General features: G+C 43.5%; 1 protein-coding gene across 4 annotated transcripts in view; it reads left to right on the top strand.

Annotated features, from left to right (window-relative positions):
* FAR1 (fatty acyl-CoA reductase 1) overlaps positions 1 to 8,819 on the top strand; it is a 52,645-nt gene extending 43,826 nt beyond the window's left edge. For 2 of the 4 annotated variants that reach the window (XM_075837792.1, XM_075837793.1), the window contains exons 10-12: positions 6,286 to 6,415; positions 7,576 to 7,703; positions 8,516 to 8,819. In XM_075837792.1, the coding sequence (XP_075693907.1) occupies positions 6,286 to 6,415; positions 7,576 to 7,703; positions 8,516 to 8,678 (421 nt within the window). In that variant the 3' untranslated portion in view covers positions 8,679 to 8,819. Of the gene's footprint in view, positions 1 to 406; positions 579 to 6,285; positions 6,416 to 7,575; positions 7,704 to 8,515 lie in introns of all 4 variants that reach the window. The other 2 variants (XM_075837795.1, XM_075837794.1) reach the window with 2 other exon arrangements.
* The last annotated feature ends 6,354 nt before the right edge of the window (positions 8,820 to 15,173 follow it).

The following is a 15,173-nucleotide window of genomic DNA, read 5'->3' as shown; positions in this document are numbered from 1 at the left end:
AGGAACAGCTGATCAGTGCGGGGTCTGGGCGTCGGACCCGCACCGATCATATACTGACGACCTGTCCGGTGGATAGGTAATCAGCTGCCCGGTAGTGGACAACCCCTTTTAAAGCCAAGTATATACTACACTACTTGGAGCCAGTCTGATGCTTTTGGTTTTCTACTGTTGAGGTGTATTGCCAGCGCACCTGTTGAGTGGCACCTGGGGACAAATTCACATCTGTCGTAAACAAAAAATGCCGTCTTTCCATGTGACGGGGAAAGTGCATTGGAATTGAATGAGACTTTCACTTTCAGGCGGCTCGTTCCCTTTTATAAAGGTGTAATGCATCGTTGTTTGACTTCTGTTTAGTCCCAGACTGTGTACGTGTTCTCACTGCATCTGATCCTTATTTCTCCTACAGAATATTATGTAAATGTTTCCTTCAAGATGAATCCTTTAGAACAGGCCCTCAGGCGCCCCAATGTTAACCTTCGAAACAACCCCCTTTTGCATCATTACTGGACGGCTGTCAGTCATATAGTACCCGCAGTGTTGTATGATGCTATTCTCAGGTTGACAGGTCAGAAACCCTGGTAAGGAGGTGACATTAAAAAAAAAATAGGAGGTGCTGTTAACCTGGTGAAAGCGTGCTGGGAAGACGCAGGCTCAATGGCAAAAAAATGCGAAATTTTTCTAGCAAGCCGATATTGCTGGCCTCGAAGGTTGCTTTATACTTTTTGTTCCCATGCCTACATATTTTTCACGCCTTACTGCTCAGTCACATTGCATTGTCGCCTTTGGTTTATATACCGTTTTTGCTCTCTCAGCCTCGTGTCTTGCTCACGGTCTTGCACATCCAGTCAGTCTGATCTGTGTCTTTCTGCCTATGTATCATTAGCCTTGAACCCAATGAGGACGGCGTTCATCGCCAAAACCTTTAGGAGGCGCTGTGCATTCATTTTAGATAGCAGCCCTCCTAGTGGAAATGTAATGCTGGAGAACTATAGACGACCGGCTCTTCATAAATAAGAAAACCCAGTTTGCAGTCTGAGCACAAACAGCCGCCAATGAGTCCCGGGCTCATCCGTTGCTGCACTATAAACATTCACGATCAAGGTTCAGCAGAGGATACTTTACTATACAAATACTGCACCAAGGTCTGACTTCGCTTGAAAGGGCAGTTTTTAGAGTTCCTCAAAATATTGTGGAAATTATCCAATCTTAAATGTTTACCCAAAAAGTTTGTTTTATTAGATTTTATTTGGTGAACTGGAGCAAAAGTTTTTTGCCCTCTGTGCAACGGTGTACATAAGTGATATTATACCCTGCACTCGCCAAAGGGCCAACGTTTTTTAATCTGTGCTGCTGCGCGCCCCTCTCTTTGCCCGCGCACCCTCTCTTTGCCCGCGCACCCTCTCTCTCTGCCCACAGATGGTTTGGAACAAGACTATAATGCAATGTACAGAAATATGGCAGATGAGGGATCCCTACCATAAAGTGCAGCCTACCGCCAAGCACCAAACTCTTTTGCGGTTTAATATTTGGCAGCCGTCCTAAACTGCAGAAGAAAATATTTAGTGGGGTCCTGCATTGTAGGGCACCAAACCCTCCCCCCAACTGATTTTATACAGGGGAAGAAGCAGTCACTGGAGGAACTCCATGTCTACCCCTTGTGGCTCTCGAGCTACTATTGGGTCTGGCTCTAGAACTCACTAGGCAGTGTTTTTCCATCACCTCACCAGCTCCCCTTTTTGTTTTAGTTTTTTCCCTCCATCCTTATTGTTTGCAGTGGTTTGTTTTTTTTAGCATTCGAACCGTTCAGAGGTGCAGCACATGGACGTTTGATCCCTAGTTAACATTCTAACCGGCCAATTTTACTGTCTGTGTTTCTGTTGCCATCAAGCCTGTCACATTTCTCTGCATTCAGTTGTTGCTGATCTTTAAGTTTGCAGTAAAAACTGCGTTTTGTGTAATTTTTTTTTTCAACGCTTTATTATGTTTCAGGTTTTTTTTGTTATGTTTTTTTTTGAGGGGCACATTTAAAATTTTATTAACTCTTTTCTGTCTGATCCTTTAAATATATTATGACTGAAAATGTTTGTTGTGCTCTAAATCTGTGGTTTTATATGCACTGATTGTCCACGCTTGTCATCTCTTTGTAATGTCCTGTGTTTCCGCTCATCACGCCTGAGACGGTCTACATCCATCCCCGGTATTGCATCCTAATGATGTCCTAGCTGTGTTGTCCCGGATTCACCCCCAATATTCCCCTTTTTGTAAAAACTCCAGCATAATTCCTTCATTTTTCTTCTCCTTGTAGTCTAGCATCCTTCTTTATAGATCCGCTCCTTCTCCAAGATTGCTTTAAATAGGATCCCCACTAAGTCGGCTGAACACTTCAGATAGGAGTTGATTCATTGCCTGGACTTGGCCTCACATCGCTGACTGTGCAGTTCGCCTTTTCTCTTTTTTTTTTTTTTTCTCTTGTAAACTCAATTCTCTCTCCTTTTCACTGCAGTAAGGCTCTTTCAGTATTTGGGTCACTGTGAGGTAATACAACGCCGCAGGTCACAAGCTTAATAGGTAGCTCGCGCTTTTTCAAGTTGCAAACATTTCTGAGCCGCTTTCTAGGTGCGGTTGTAGACGGAGGTAGACTTCCCGCAGACTGATATAGAGGCCACCGCCCAGCAACCTTCATCTGATTCTCCGCTTTTACCAACATTTCACACTTGAAAGCGTAAAGATGTCGGGTGCATGGTAAAAAGCACGTCTTGTCATACTTTTAGAATAATTATTTTTTTTCCACGGGCTGTGCCTGACTGCCCCCTCCATTGAAATGAATGGAGGCTCGAGAGGAGATGGCGTTCCTAGCTCCCAAAGTTTGCCTGAGGGTGTTCCTACGTCATGTCAGAGCAGAAGACACCGCCGCGTGTCTGGGATTCAAATATGGCAGAGAACTTGTCAAATGTTGTAAAAATGCTGTTGAAAAGTGGAGTTCTCTTTTAAGGGCTTGTCCACACAACGGATTTGCTGCATAATTGCGGACGGACAATACAGTAGCAGCAAAGTGGGTGAGATTTAACCAATATCATCCACACGCTGCGGGAAAAATTTAGTCCAGAAATTCACCGTAATTTTAGTTCCACAGCATGTCCATTATTACTGCGGAAAGTGGACGGATTTCCTGCGTTTTGGCTGCTAACTGATGCGTAAATACTGCAGAAATTTCTCGCTTTGAAGATCCCCTCCCCGTGCTTTAGCTTTTACTTTCTAACAATTGATACGTTTGAGCCCCCTGACACAGGATATCCTCCTCTTCCATGATCCTCTTTTATATTTATATCGAGGGCAAAATAAATTCTCATCTGTTTCCCTGAAGGCAATTATTTCCTCTCTTGTCCCTAAGCCCTGTCCCTATTATATGCAATTTTCGAACTACTGATTTGTCTGGAATGGAGACCAAGCAAGGCTACTCTCTAACTATCTAAAACGTGGACAGAACCACAGGGAGGTGAAGGGCATAGCCACCCTTGAACATTTTTTTTTTCTTTTTTCTAAAGGGTCCATAATTCTGTGTTTTTGTTTTTTTTATATATATATTTTTTTTTTTACTTAATATATATTTTTTATATAGGTCAGCGCTAAATCCTTTTGAATACAGAGCTCCAAATCCTCTGCATAGACAGTTAAAAATTGATACGTTTGTCTGCAGCCACTAATAGGGTGCGCTTATTGTGTAAATTCATACTGTATTCAAAAATATGTAGTAAGCTCCTTGGCTCCATCTAGTGGTGGCTGCAGGCAACCAGGATCCACACAATGTTGAACTTGGAAGTGATGTTCAAAGGTGGACATTCACTTAGTGACCCTCAAGTCCGGGGGCAACGTTTTTAAATATGATGGTGTACAAGGAGTAATAATATCTGATGCCCGCCAGTTGTTCCTTTTGTGCCATGGATCCACTGTTTTAGGGTCCCCTCTGCACTGTCCCAAAATGGCCGCATTGCTTCTTAGACTAAGTCTGAGACACTCCCACCGTTCTAAGATTGGCCAGAGCTGCTCACGTGAGCAGTTCTGTCCAATCCATGAACAGAAGGAGTGTCTTAAAACGGCCACAGCGCTTCCCAGAGTCTAAGACAACACAGAGGGGAACTTAAAACGGGATCCATGGCCAAAGGGGGGGAAACTGGAGCGCACCAGGTAATATTACTCCATATAGCCCATCACACTTATACTTTTGTACGGAGACCAGAGGGTCGCTGTAATATATCTGTTGCGGTAGAATTAAACATGGTCACACATGCCATTCTTTTTCTTAAGAAAACACTGATCGTTTTTTTTTTTTTGTTTTTTTTTCTCCTTGGGCGATTTAAGTCTGGGAAACTAATGCATTCAGTTCCTCAAAAAAAAACAAAACATTAAATTATCCTCTCGGCTTCAGATGCATTCGCTGCCAAGAGATCTTGTAACACGTTTCTTTGTAGTCTTCTCAAACAGAAAAAGCATTTAGGTTAAGTGCTTTATTATCAATATCCACAAACCCCCCCCCCCCCGGCCTCGGATAAATCCAGTACGTGCCATTAAATCTCCTGACAGCCGGATGTGTCAAGATCCCAAAACGTTTGTTTTCTGTTGATTTCTTAAGTCTCTTAATCCGCTGTATTCCTTGAGGCAGCGAACGCCACGTTTATAATAGAACTGAATATTGCCGGGTGAGATGGATCGCATGCTGTTTTGCGGTTTGCTATATATCCATTTCATGTATTCATCCAGACCCCATACTCACAGCTGTAGGTATATGGGGTGCAGAGGTATCAGTCACACTCGGGCCCTGTGGATTATGAAGCCAGCGGTATTAAAGGGGGGGGCCACAGATTTTGCATTGCAGCCCTGAAGCTTTTAAGGATTATTCCGTCACTTTTTGATCAGCGGGAATCTGACTGCCAAGACCCCCACAAACCTAAAATTAAAGGGACCGCAGTGCTGGTTTAACGATGTGTTCCCCTCTGTTTTTCCCCCATCGGCACACCCGGCCGTGCAGGGAACTGCAATACTGCTCTTTTCAAATGAAGGGGCCGTGCTGCAGAGCCCTACACAGTTGGTGGCCGGGGACACAGCCATAAACCAGCACTTTGGCCCCTCTATTCTCTGGATCAGTGGGGATCCTAGCAATATGCCATTACTTTGTGTGACGGGAATAACCCTTTAAATGATACCTTTTGCCCATACTGTTTAGTATCTTTTCTGCATAGCGTGCATGATCTCCCTCCAGTTAGAGAATCGGAGCCATTAAGTGGGTCACATGACACACTTTCCTTTTGTCCTAGTGGTAAGTAGTCATGGGTAAGGTGCTCGTCTGGCCCCAATTGGCATTTGCATCCTAGAAATGCTTTAATCTAAATGGAACCGCTATTGGTTATAGGTTGCGAGTGCATCAAATTTAGCACCGACTTTTATGTTCTACTGACTCTGCCGTGCCGTACTAGGGATCCTGGACTAGAAAAAGCATCTTAAATTTTTTTTTTTTCCCCAAAAAAACACGCTAATCTTAATGGGCTGTCTGTTTTCGCGCATTTTAAGTGAATAGGGACGAGCTGCAATACAAGACACAGCCTGTGGACAAAAGTGGCGCTGTTTTACGGAAACAAAGCAGACCCTTCTGATTCTGTACCACCGCTTTTACAGTCTTCGTTCAGGCTGACGGAGCTCCCATGGAAATCGATAGGACCTTAGAATCCGCTACTTTCATGGCGGTTATGCCATGCACCCTCTTCTATACGCTAGATTGTCCTTTTCAATCCATGTATAATGATGCTAGAGGCTCCATGTTTTCCTCCATCTTCCCTCTGCTACTGCAGAACCACAAATCCCAGAACACACCGCTACAAGAAAAATCCCCCCGCTCTTCATAACAGCTGTAACTCGCAGCACAACGTGTCCAGCGCTCCGCAGAACATGTTCTATTCCAAGCTGACATCATCCCGAGCGCTCTGTATTCCCGGTCTGTCTGTCCTACTTTATTTTCCATTATATCTGCAAATTAAAACCTCCGTAGTGGAAGTGACTTCATTTTTTATATAGCAGAATCTTAATTACTTTTATCTACAAAGTTGACTTTTTGCTACAATGCAGATGTCCTTACTATTCCTTTTATTCTCATTCCGTTTCCTATGTAGACCTTAAAAACAAATTTGCAGCCCAGATTTTCTTGAGTGGGGCCCCGTCTCCCCCACAGAGTAGCCCACTTTTGGGGTGCAGTAATCATTCTTGCCTTTTTTTCCCCTCTCTCCCTTGGTTAAGGATGATGAAGACGATCACTCGTCTACACAAAGCCATGATGTTGCTGGAATATTTCACGAGTAACTCCTGGGTGTGGAGTAATGAAAATACCAACATGTTAATGAACCAGCTCAGTCCAGAAGACAAAAAGGTGAGCGGCGCATCTACGGTATAACATTGGGTTCCCGATCTATCCCGCAGGTGCTGCTTATGGGTCGGTCGCTCCTTGCAATAATGGCCACGAGATTTCCGTCTGTTCTGCTCCTTACTATCCCTCCGTGTTTTGTTTTATATTTTCTTTCTATTGTGATCCAAACATACATGGAAAGATTATTGCCGAAATACAAAAAAAGCACATTTTCCCCATAAAAAAAAATTCTAGTAGGTTATCAATATTGCCACCAATTATGGAAAATTGGTGGTAATTTGCTCCGATAGCCAGAACCCTCCCGTCAGAACCAATATTTTATCACCATTGACCTACGGTTGCATTAATTAGTCATTGCCAATCTTTGGGTGGTTATAAGGGCATATGGACTATTGGGAAGCCGCCTCTATTTGTGCAGAGCCGCTAACAAAGATCTCAGATCTCACTCTGGCGGACCTGGCCTGTCCATGTATTATACAGTAGTTCGCATGTAATACTGCGTTTCCTCTGCAGGGGTCACTGCGGGGAAATTTTATAAGCAGTAACAACATACCATAAAGACTTTCCTGCGGTGATCGGCTGATTTCCTGGCGGCTTCATTTGTCCACGGGGTTGATTTTACCCTTTACCTCTATGGCCACCGGTAGAACAGTTTTTAATTTGCTGTTCACTTTGAAAAAGATTTGATGCAAACATGTTAAATAAAGAAATGGATAAAAATGAGACTTGGTCTTGCAAGTTGCCTCTCAATCCAAACCAATATACCCCAAGGGTACCGAAGCAGGTTTTTTTTTTTTATTTTTTTTAAGTTTTAATATGGGACCTGCTTTGGGGCTTCTTCAGTAGGCTTTATATTCTTAGTAAGGCCCCAATCATGGGATAATTGGTATATAGGACATCTTCTGGGCTGCATACATGCAAGTGGTGTAGATATGTGATACGTTCTGGAGGCTAATTCAGTGTCTGTGTGGCACTCCATCTGTTGGCATCTTCCCCATAGGGCGATCATGGTCTTGTATGGACCTCGAACTTAGTGTATCGTCCTTGCAGGCAGCTGTGCAGTCCCTTAGGACGGCGGCTACTGCTTCATTCTCAGGTACAGGGGTAAATCAGTCTGGTCTTGTGACCTGTAGGTGTTCATGGCGGCTTGTGTTTTCTTGCAGGTGTTTAACTTTGATGTTCGGCAGCTGCATTGGGCAGAATACATGGAAAACTATTGTATGGGAACGAAAAAGTATGTTCTCAATGAAGAAATGTCAGGACTCCCTGCAGCCAGGAAGCACTTAAATAAGTAAGTACTACTCGGGTATCACTTGAAATGTATGTTTTGCTTTTTTTTTTTTTTGTTTTTGGCTTCTTCGACATCAAGGTCTCGAAGTTAAAGGGATTGTACAGCCTCTAAAAATTGATGGCCTATCCTCAGTATAAGCCTTCAATATCTGATCGGTTGGCTTTCAGCTCGCAGGACCCCCGCCGGTCAGCTGCTTTCCCTTCATTTCGATCTGCTCGTGTTGTGAATCCCTCACACGCTGGTAGCGGTGGTTCACCGTATTACAGCCTTCTCCCATTCACTTTAATGGGAGAAGTCTGTAGTACTGTGGACCGCTTCTACAACGGTCGGTGATTCACAATAAGAGCAGGTAGGGGATGAAGGGGGATAAGCAATCACATTTTAGGGACTGGACAACCCCTTTAACCAAGTCGGACTCTAGATCCGCTGATCTCTGCTTGTTTGAGGGGGTTTCTGAAGCCGAACCTGCAGTTATTTATGGGTGAAGTTCCGACTAGCAATAAGTTTCCTCTGCAGTGACCCCTGCTGGGGAAAATCTAGCATTACAGGCCGGCCATTCAAATGAATGGCTGACCATGTATGAGCTGGGTTTGCCAGAGCAAGAGCCACTCTACTCTGGTTATTAAAAGGGGTCCCCTCTCATGCGCTTTATTGTCGTAATGAGAACCTCTAAGGATGACCATGGAGGTTGAGACATTTTGAGAAAATTTAAATGTTACCTCTTGGAAATTTAGTTTGAGGACTACGTTCCTCAGCCAGAATAAGATTTCTCATGACATCATTTTTTTTTTTCTTTAATATTTTTATTCCAGGTTAAGAAACATTCGTTATGGATTCAACACCATCCTCGTTGTCCTCATCTGGCGCGTCTTCATTGCAAGGTCACAAATGGCAAGAAACATCTGGTACTTTGTGGTTAGTCTGTGTTTCAAGTTTCTGTCTTACTTCCGAGCATCTAGCACCATGAGATATTGAAGACACTGGACACACGGAGTCGTTTTGGACATCTATGCACACAGCGGCAAACTGCACAGACTCTGTATAACCCGATCAGTGTACTTTTCATGTCGTGAACAGCATTCAGCCATCCTAACTCCAGAGAACATGATATCATTTTTTTTTCAAGTGTACCTTCGTAACAAACCGCACATCTCCAATCCGGCCAGCTTTAAACCTAACGTTTTTGCTGAAATTCAACTAAAATACAAATTGATGGGTGTACCATGGTGAAGTATCTAAACTAAATAGGTTTAAAACTGAGGTGTGTAACTACAACTCCCAGCATAGCCAGGCAAGTGTACGTTAAAGACCAGTCCGCTTCCCTGAAATGTCTGTTTTAGTAAATCCTTATATTCCCAATACAATAACCATTCTAGAGCATCTTTCGTTAAAACTGTGTTGGCCCAATCCTCTGTTGTGCCTCCTGGAAATTAATCATATTGATAACTGGGTGTTTGCATTAACGAGGAATGCTCACTCTGACGCCGTCCAATCAATTCTCACAGCGTCAGACTGTTTAGTGTGGCTATTGACCAGGAAAATGGTAACATCCAGTTGTCAATTTATTTATACATTTCCAGGGGTAATAACAGAGGAATGGCACAAAAGTGTTGCAGAATTATTATTTTTTTTTTCCTTTTTTAAATTCCTCCTTGAACTGGGGGCTGTGGTCCGCATGTGGTCAAGGCATATTGGGTGTTGTAGTATCAACAGCTGGAAAGCTAAAGGTTACCAACCGCTAATTACAGGATATTTTATGGCTTGTGTCTCTGTAAATAAGCCTGTTTTGCTTCCGCTGCCTCTTGCATCCTCCTATTTTTTCAAATTTTCCAAATTCATTTTTTTTAGCCTTTTTTCCTCTTTTGTAACTTTTTTTTTTTTTTTTTTTTTCACATTTTTTCACCCTTATTTTTTGCACTGCCTTAAAATAACCAAACAATTGAAACCGTTAACGTTTTTGTAGTTCTTATATTCACAAGGAGTCTATGAATAATGCTGTGTGATCTGGTGACCACTGAACACGCACATCACTGGTTGGTTGGAAGTTTTTTGTTTTCTTTTTGTAGTGCCTGTATAGTAACAATTCTCTTACACAGATTTTCACGCTCTTAAAGGTATAGACATGTTTTGGACGTTTCTTCTATTGATGTCTGTAACTATGCCACTCCTGTCCATGTATTGCCGTTTAGTCCCATTTAAGTGAATGAGGCTGAGCTGCAATACCACACACCACCTATGAACAGGAGTGGCGCTGTTTCTGGAAGAGAGCAGACATTTTTCTAAATTCCTACGTCTTTAGAAAAGAAGGGGAACAGCTGCCTGCTTTCAACACCATTAATTCCCCCTTTAATCAAGAGTGGGCACCTAGCAGCTCCTGTACACATGAGGTCCACCATGGATACTGCTGGAAATGACAGGATCTGTCAACAATAACCTGAAATGACAGGATCCAAATTGTTTCCCCACAGCAAAGGTGAGGTCTATACCTGTATTGGGAACATAGCCTCACATTACCGTATACGTGAATCTGTTCAGGATGTATATAGGGATCACCTGGTTGCTTACTCCAGCCACAGGGACCGAAGCCAAAAATACATATAACCACGTACATCGTCATGTATGTTTAGGAGATGGAATGTTTAGCAGTCGCCCCTGGTACCACCCACGTCAGAGTTTGGGAAATTTGATGAGAGGATGACCTGGAATGTTTCAAAATGGCAAAAAATGTCTGTGGTTAGCTTAAAAGGTTTGTCTGGAATTAGAAAAAAAGGGGTTTAACCCCCCCACCCAGAAACAGCACCGCTCTTGTCCATGGGCTGTGTCTGGTATTGCAGCTCGTATCCATTCACATAAATAAGACTATGGCTGGCTATATGTTGTCGGCCGTACATGCGTTCCCTTCCGGATGTGTCCTATGATAGAAAGCCGCTACCCGACCTGTCAGCAGTTTATCTAAAGACGAACAAATAGATCGGGCATGTGGAAATGTAAGATGCGTGATCCTGCTCTCCCCTGACGGCTGCTGCTGTTGTGGGAGAGTTGGAATACTGCGATAGACATTCGATGGTCGGTCAGGCCCGCTGAAATCGGTGGGTTAGGGCCGACATACGTCTAATTCATGTGACCACATTTAGCTGCAATACCATACACGTCCAATTGACAAGAATGGCGCTGTTCCGGGGGGGGGGGGGGGGAGAATCCCGAAAGAATCTTCTTTATAATTCTGGACAACCCTTTTTAAAAGCGCCTACTGGTTTTTGGTTTATTTCCCTACTCTGAGGGATGGGGGAGTGCAGCAGAGCTGTAAAGCGTGAACACCCAGCTAAATTATTATTTGATCATGCAATGCACTATAATCCGATGAGACTTTTTTTTTTATTTTAATTCTAAATCCTAGAAGTGTGTGTGAGTAGAAGTGCCCCTGGCATGTGGTTTGTCAGTCCAGTCACTCGGTGCAGAACCTTTTACCTTAATTGATGTTCTTACATTTATCACAAGCAGCCGGTATAGCCATGACGTGCAGCTCTCATGTCATTAACTGTGCTTACATGTTGTGCCGTGCTAATCCACCAGGCACCTTATTTTCTGTAGGTGTGGACCTAATTTGGAAAACATTTTGAGTGCTTCTGTGTCGACGCTCAGTGGTTTTCAATAATACATGAAATGTCCTTGCTCTTTTTTTTTTTCAGAATTGTATAGCATTTAATTCTCTTCTCCGGCTGCCATGGTCCAGGACCGCACTTAAACGTGAGAGACCGTGGTCGGCAGCTAAAAAAACTCAAATAAATTATGACTTTTTGTGACCTCTCTGGCTTTTATTTTTCTTTTGCGTATCGATTGCAGTGAAGCGGGAGGTTAGAGCGGAAATTATTGCCTTTTACGGAGCATCCTGCCAGCAACCCCATTACTCTGAAGATCCTGCCCCCAGGCACATGGGGGTACTTAGGTTACAGCTCTTCAATCTTCTGGAATGCAAGGGGAAAGAAAGCAGAAAAAATGGGACATGGATAACATCAAAACCACAAAAAAGGCCATACTTACTAGGTAGGTGGGTGGGTGAAAACCCGTTCCCAGCAGGACGCAGACAGGTCAAAAAATGCTGCAGAAGGAGTGTGCATTAAATAGTGATAGCCCCTCCCACTAGTCTTGAGGGGAGTGGCAAACTAAGTGCTCAAAGGTGTGCGATAAATGAGTGTCAGTGTAGTGCTAGGGTGTGAATGGTAAAAAAAGAAATATGTATGAAAGTGTCAGAACTGTGTGATAATGTAATAAAAAAAAAAAAAAAGTGATGAATAGGGGTCAGTGCTGTGAATAGTACATGGGGTGTCAGTACTATGTGTAATACGTGGAGGGATAATGTGCCGGTCGTCAGGCATAGCATATCTTGCCGAATAACAGCCTATTTGTAACGCCGCTACTGTTGGCTAAAGCGGGCTGCTCTGCATGCCAAACCAAACGCCAGCACATCATGCCCTCCCAGCATATAAGACCCGGCTGCGTCCTGAAAAAAAAAGTAGTATACATAGTAAAAAATATCCATGAAACATGGGGTATTAGTTGTTATTTTGGCCAAAATACACAAAGCTCGCAACCCAACGTCAAGGGTCCCCAGTTCCTTTTTTTTTTTCTTACATTATTACACAGTTCTGACACTTTCATACATACACATTTCTTTTTTTTTACCATACAGTCACACCCTAGCACTACACTGACACTCATTTATCGCACACCTTAGTTTGCCACTCCCCTCAAGACCAGTGGGAGGGGCTATCACTATTTAATGCACACTCCTTCTGCAGCATTTTTTGACCTGTCTGCGTCCTGCTGGGAACGGGTTTTCAACCACCCACCTACCTAGTAAGTATGGCCTTTTTTGTGGTTTTGATGGAATGCAAGGGGGCTGCTTCATACCCGCAATACAACACATGACCACTGAGCCCTCTGATTGTGACCACATCAGCCAATCATCGGGAGGGCTGCTGGATCGTAAGTCAGATGTTAAATGTCATTAACCTTTACTGTAAAAATTCTCACAATTCTGAATAGTCAAATGTTCCAACGTCTACAACGGATTGTAATATGGTGGCCGTAGTTTGCCGTGGGCCCACGCTGCACCAGCACCTGTTAGGAAATAAAAGATTGTGGCATTGGCTGCTGCCTGCATGTATACCAGTTTGCCACACAGTTCCGTCTCCTTTCCTTCACCCCCCCCCCCCCCAGTCTTCTAGTCCGTACACTGATTGAAAATTCTAATATGTGCAGAGATGGTAGTCACCTAGAGATTATGTTAAGTGGTTGCTGGGCAACCAATAATACTACACCATACACTAAGGAGAAGCTACAAGAAGAGAAATCTAAGTACTTCAAATATATCTGGTCTACTATATGTCTGCAGTTTATGGCAATGAGGCATTGTTCTACACCGTGTGTGTACTATAACATACATGCACACTAGATGGACAAAAGTATTGGGACTTGCCTCTTAATCATTGAATTCAGGTGTTTCATTCAGTTTTAGGAGTATAAAATCTAGCGCCTCGCCATGTAGTCAGTCGACTTTACAAAGATCTTTGAAAGAATGGGGCGTTCTAAAGAACTCGTTGAATTCCAGCGTGGTCCTGTAATAGGACGCCACCGTTGTAATAAGTCAATTGTGACATTTCTTCCCTCTTAGATATTCCCCCATCAATAATGGTAAAGTGGAAGCGTTTAGAAACAAGAGCAACTCTGCTGTAAAGTGGAAACCATGTAAAGTTAGAGCGGGGGGGTGGGGGTTTGCCAACGCTCTGCTGACTCAACGGCAGAGATCCAAACTGCCACTAGTTTTAACATCCGCCCAAAAACTGCAACGGGAGCTTCGTGGCATGGGTTTCCATGGCCGAGCAGCTACATGCCAGCTTTGCATCACCGAGCCCAATGCCAAGCATCAGATGGAGGGGTGTAAAGCCAACGTGTTCTGTGGACGGATGAATCTCTCCTTTATCTGGCAGTCTGAAGATGAGTCTGGGTTTGGTGAATGCCAGGAGCACGTTACCTGCCTGACTGCATTGTGCCAACTGAAAGGTTTGGTGCAGGAGGGCTGACGCTATGGGGTTGTTTTTCAGGGGTCGGCCTAGGCCCTTAGTTCAAGTGAAGGAAAATCTCAATGCTTCAGCATAACACGACATTTTGGACAATTGTAGCTTCCAAATTTGTGGGAACAGTTTGGGGTTCGGCCCTTTTCTGTTCCAGCATGACTGTGCACAAGGGCCATAATGGCGTGGTTGGTGGAGTTTGGTGTGGAAGAACTTCACTGGCTGCACAGTCCTGTCCTGACCTTTACCCCATCCAAATCCTTTAGGATGAACTAGAATGGAGATTGTGAGCCAGATCCCCCTCCTCCAACATCAGTGTCTGACCTCACAAATGATCTTCTGGATGAATGGACCAAAAAATCCCACAGATACGCTCCAAAATCTTGTAGAAAACCTTCCCAGAAGAGTGGAAGCTGTTTACCTGCAAAGGGAAAACCAACTCCATAATAATGTCTATGGGTTTAGAATGGGAGGTCATAAAAGCTCCTGTAGGTGTCCCAATACTTTTGGTTCATAAAATGAAAAATGTTGAAAATTGTTGCTAAAGGGACATACGCTTTGCATGGATTCAATATAGGGCCCTTAATCTTCCACTCTTATATTTATATATATATATATTGCTTTCCACATAAGGACCCCCCCCAATCTGTTTTTCTTTTTTTGGTGCATATATAAAGAGCAGGGCCGGTGATCCTATACAAGGACTATGCCTCCTCCGCAACGTGCCTGTATAATGATGTGGAGATTCTATCACTTGGTGGAGCTTTCAGGCCATATGGTGCAAATGGTCATGACTGCTAAATCCTCTGCTAATGGATTCTCTTACTGTCAGATTTGCTGAATAGATGGAAATGTTACCCTTCACATAACAATTGCGTTACTTAGACACCAAAGTGATCAGCCTCAGCGCGGTCATACGTGTAGAGCCCTGTGCGATATATAGAGTTCACAATGTTGTCCAGACTTTTTGCTTTTCATGTATTGATTTATTTCACTTTTTTGGTTGGATTGTACAAATCAACATTTAAATAGAAGCAAAAATAGTGAAAGTGCAAGGCCCCATGTACGGGACTATATTACGGTCCTGTACTAGTTCTGTGGGGCCAAATTACATGGCTGCTGTGATCATACGCAGGTTTCCGGGCCTTTTTGTTTTATGCTGTTTTGTATGGAGGTTTTTCTTATATGCACGCTGTCTGCTGCCATACGTAAAGATTGTCCCATGCACCATTAGATGCTATATGGAGGCTAACTTTCCTCTCGATGTCCATGCAGGTCCATGTGAAACCTCTGTACCTACTAGTACCCTTTTTAATATTTTTTTTGGGTAAAAAAAAACAAAAACGTCCACCATCCAGGGTACCATAGAGGCAGCCCTTGGAGAATGAGCCCAGCC

Source organism: Rhinoderma darwinii, chromosome 9 (assembly GCF_050947455.1).
Source record: "Rhinoderma darwinii isolate aRhiDar2 chromosome 9, aRhiDar2.hap1, whole genome shotgun sequence".
Taxonomy (NCBI): Eukaryota; Metazoa; Chordata; class Amphibia; order Anura; family Rhinodermatidae; genus Rhinoderma; species Rhinoderma darwinii.
Note: the sequence above shows the minus strand (reverse complement) of the source record. Positions and strands in the feature narration are given on the sequence as shown.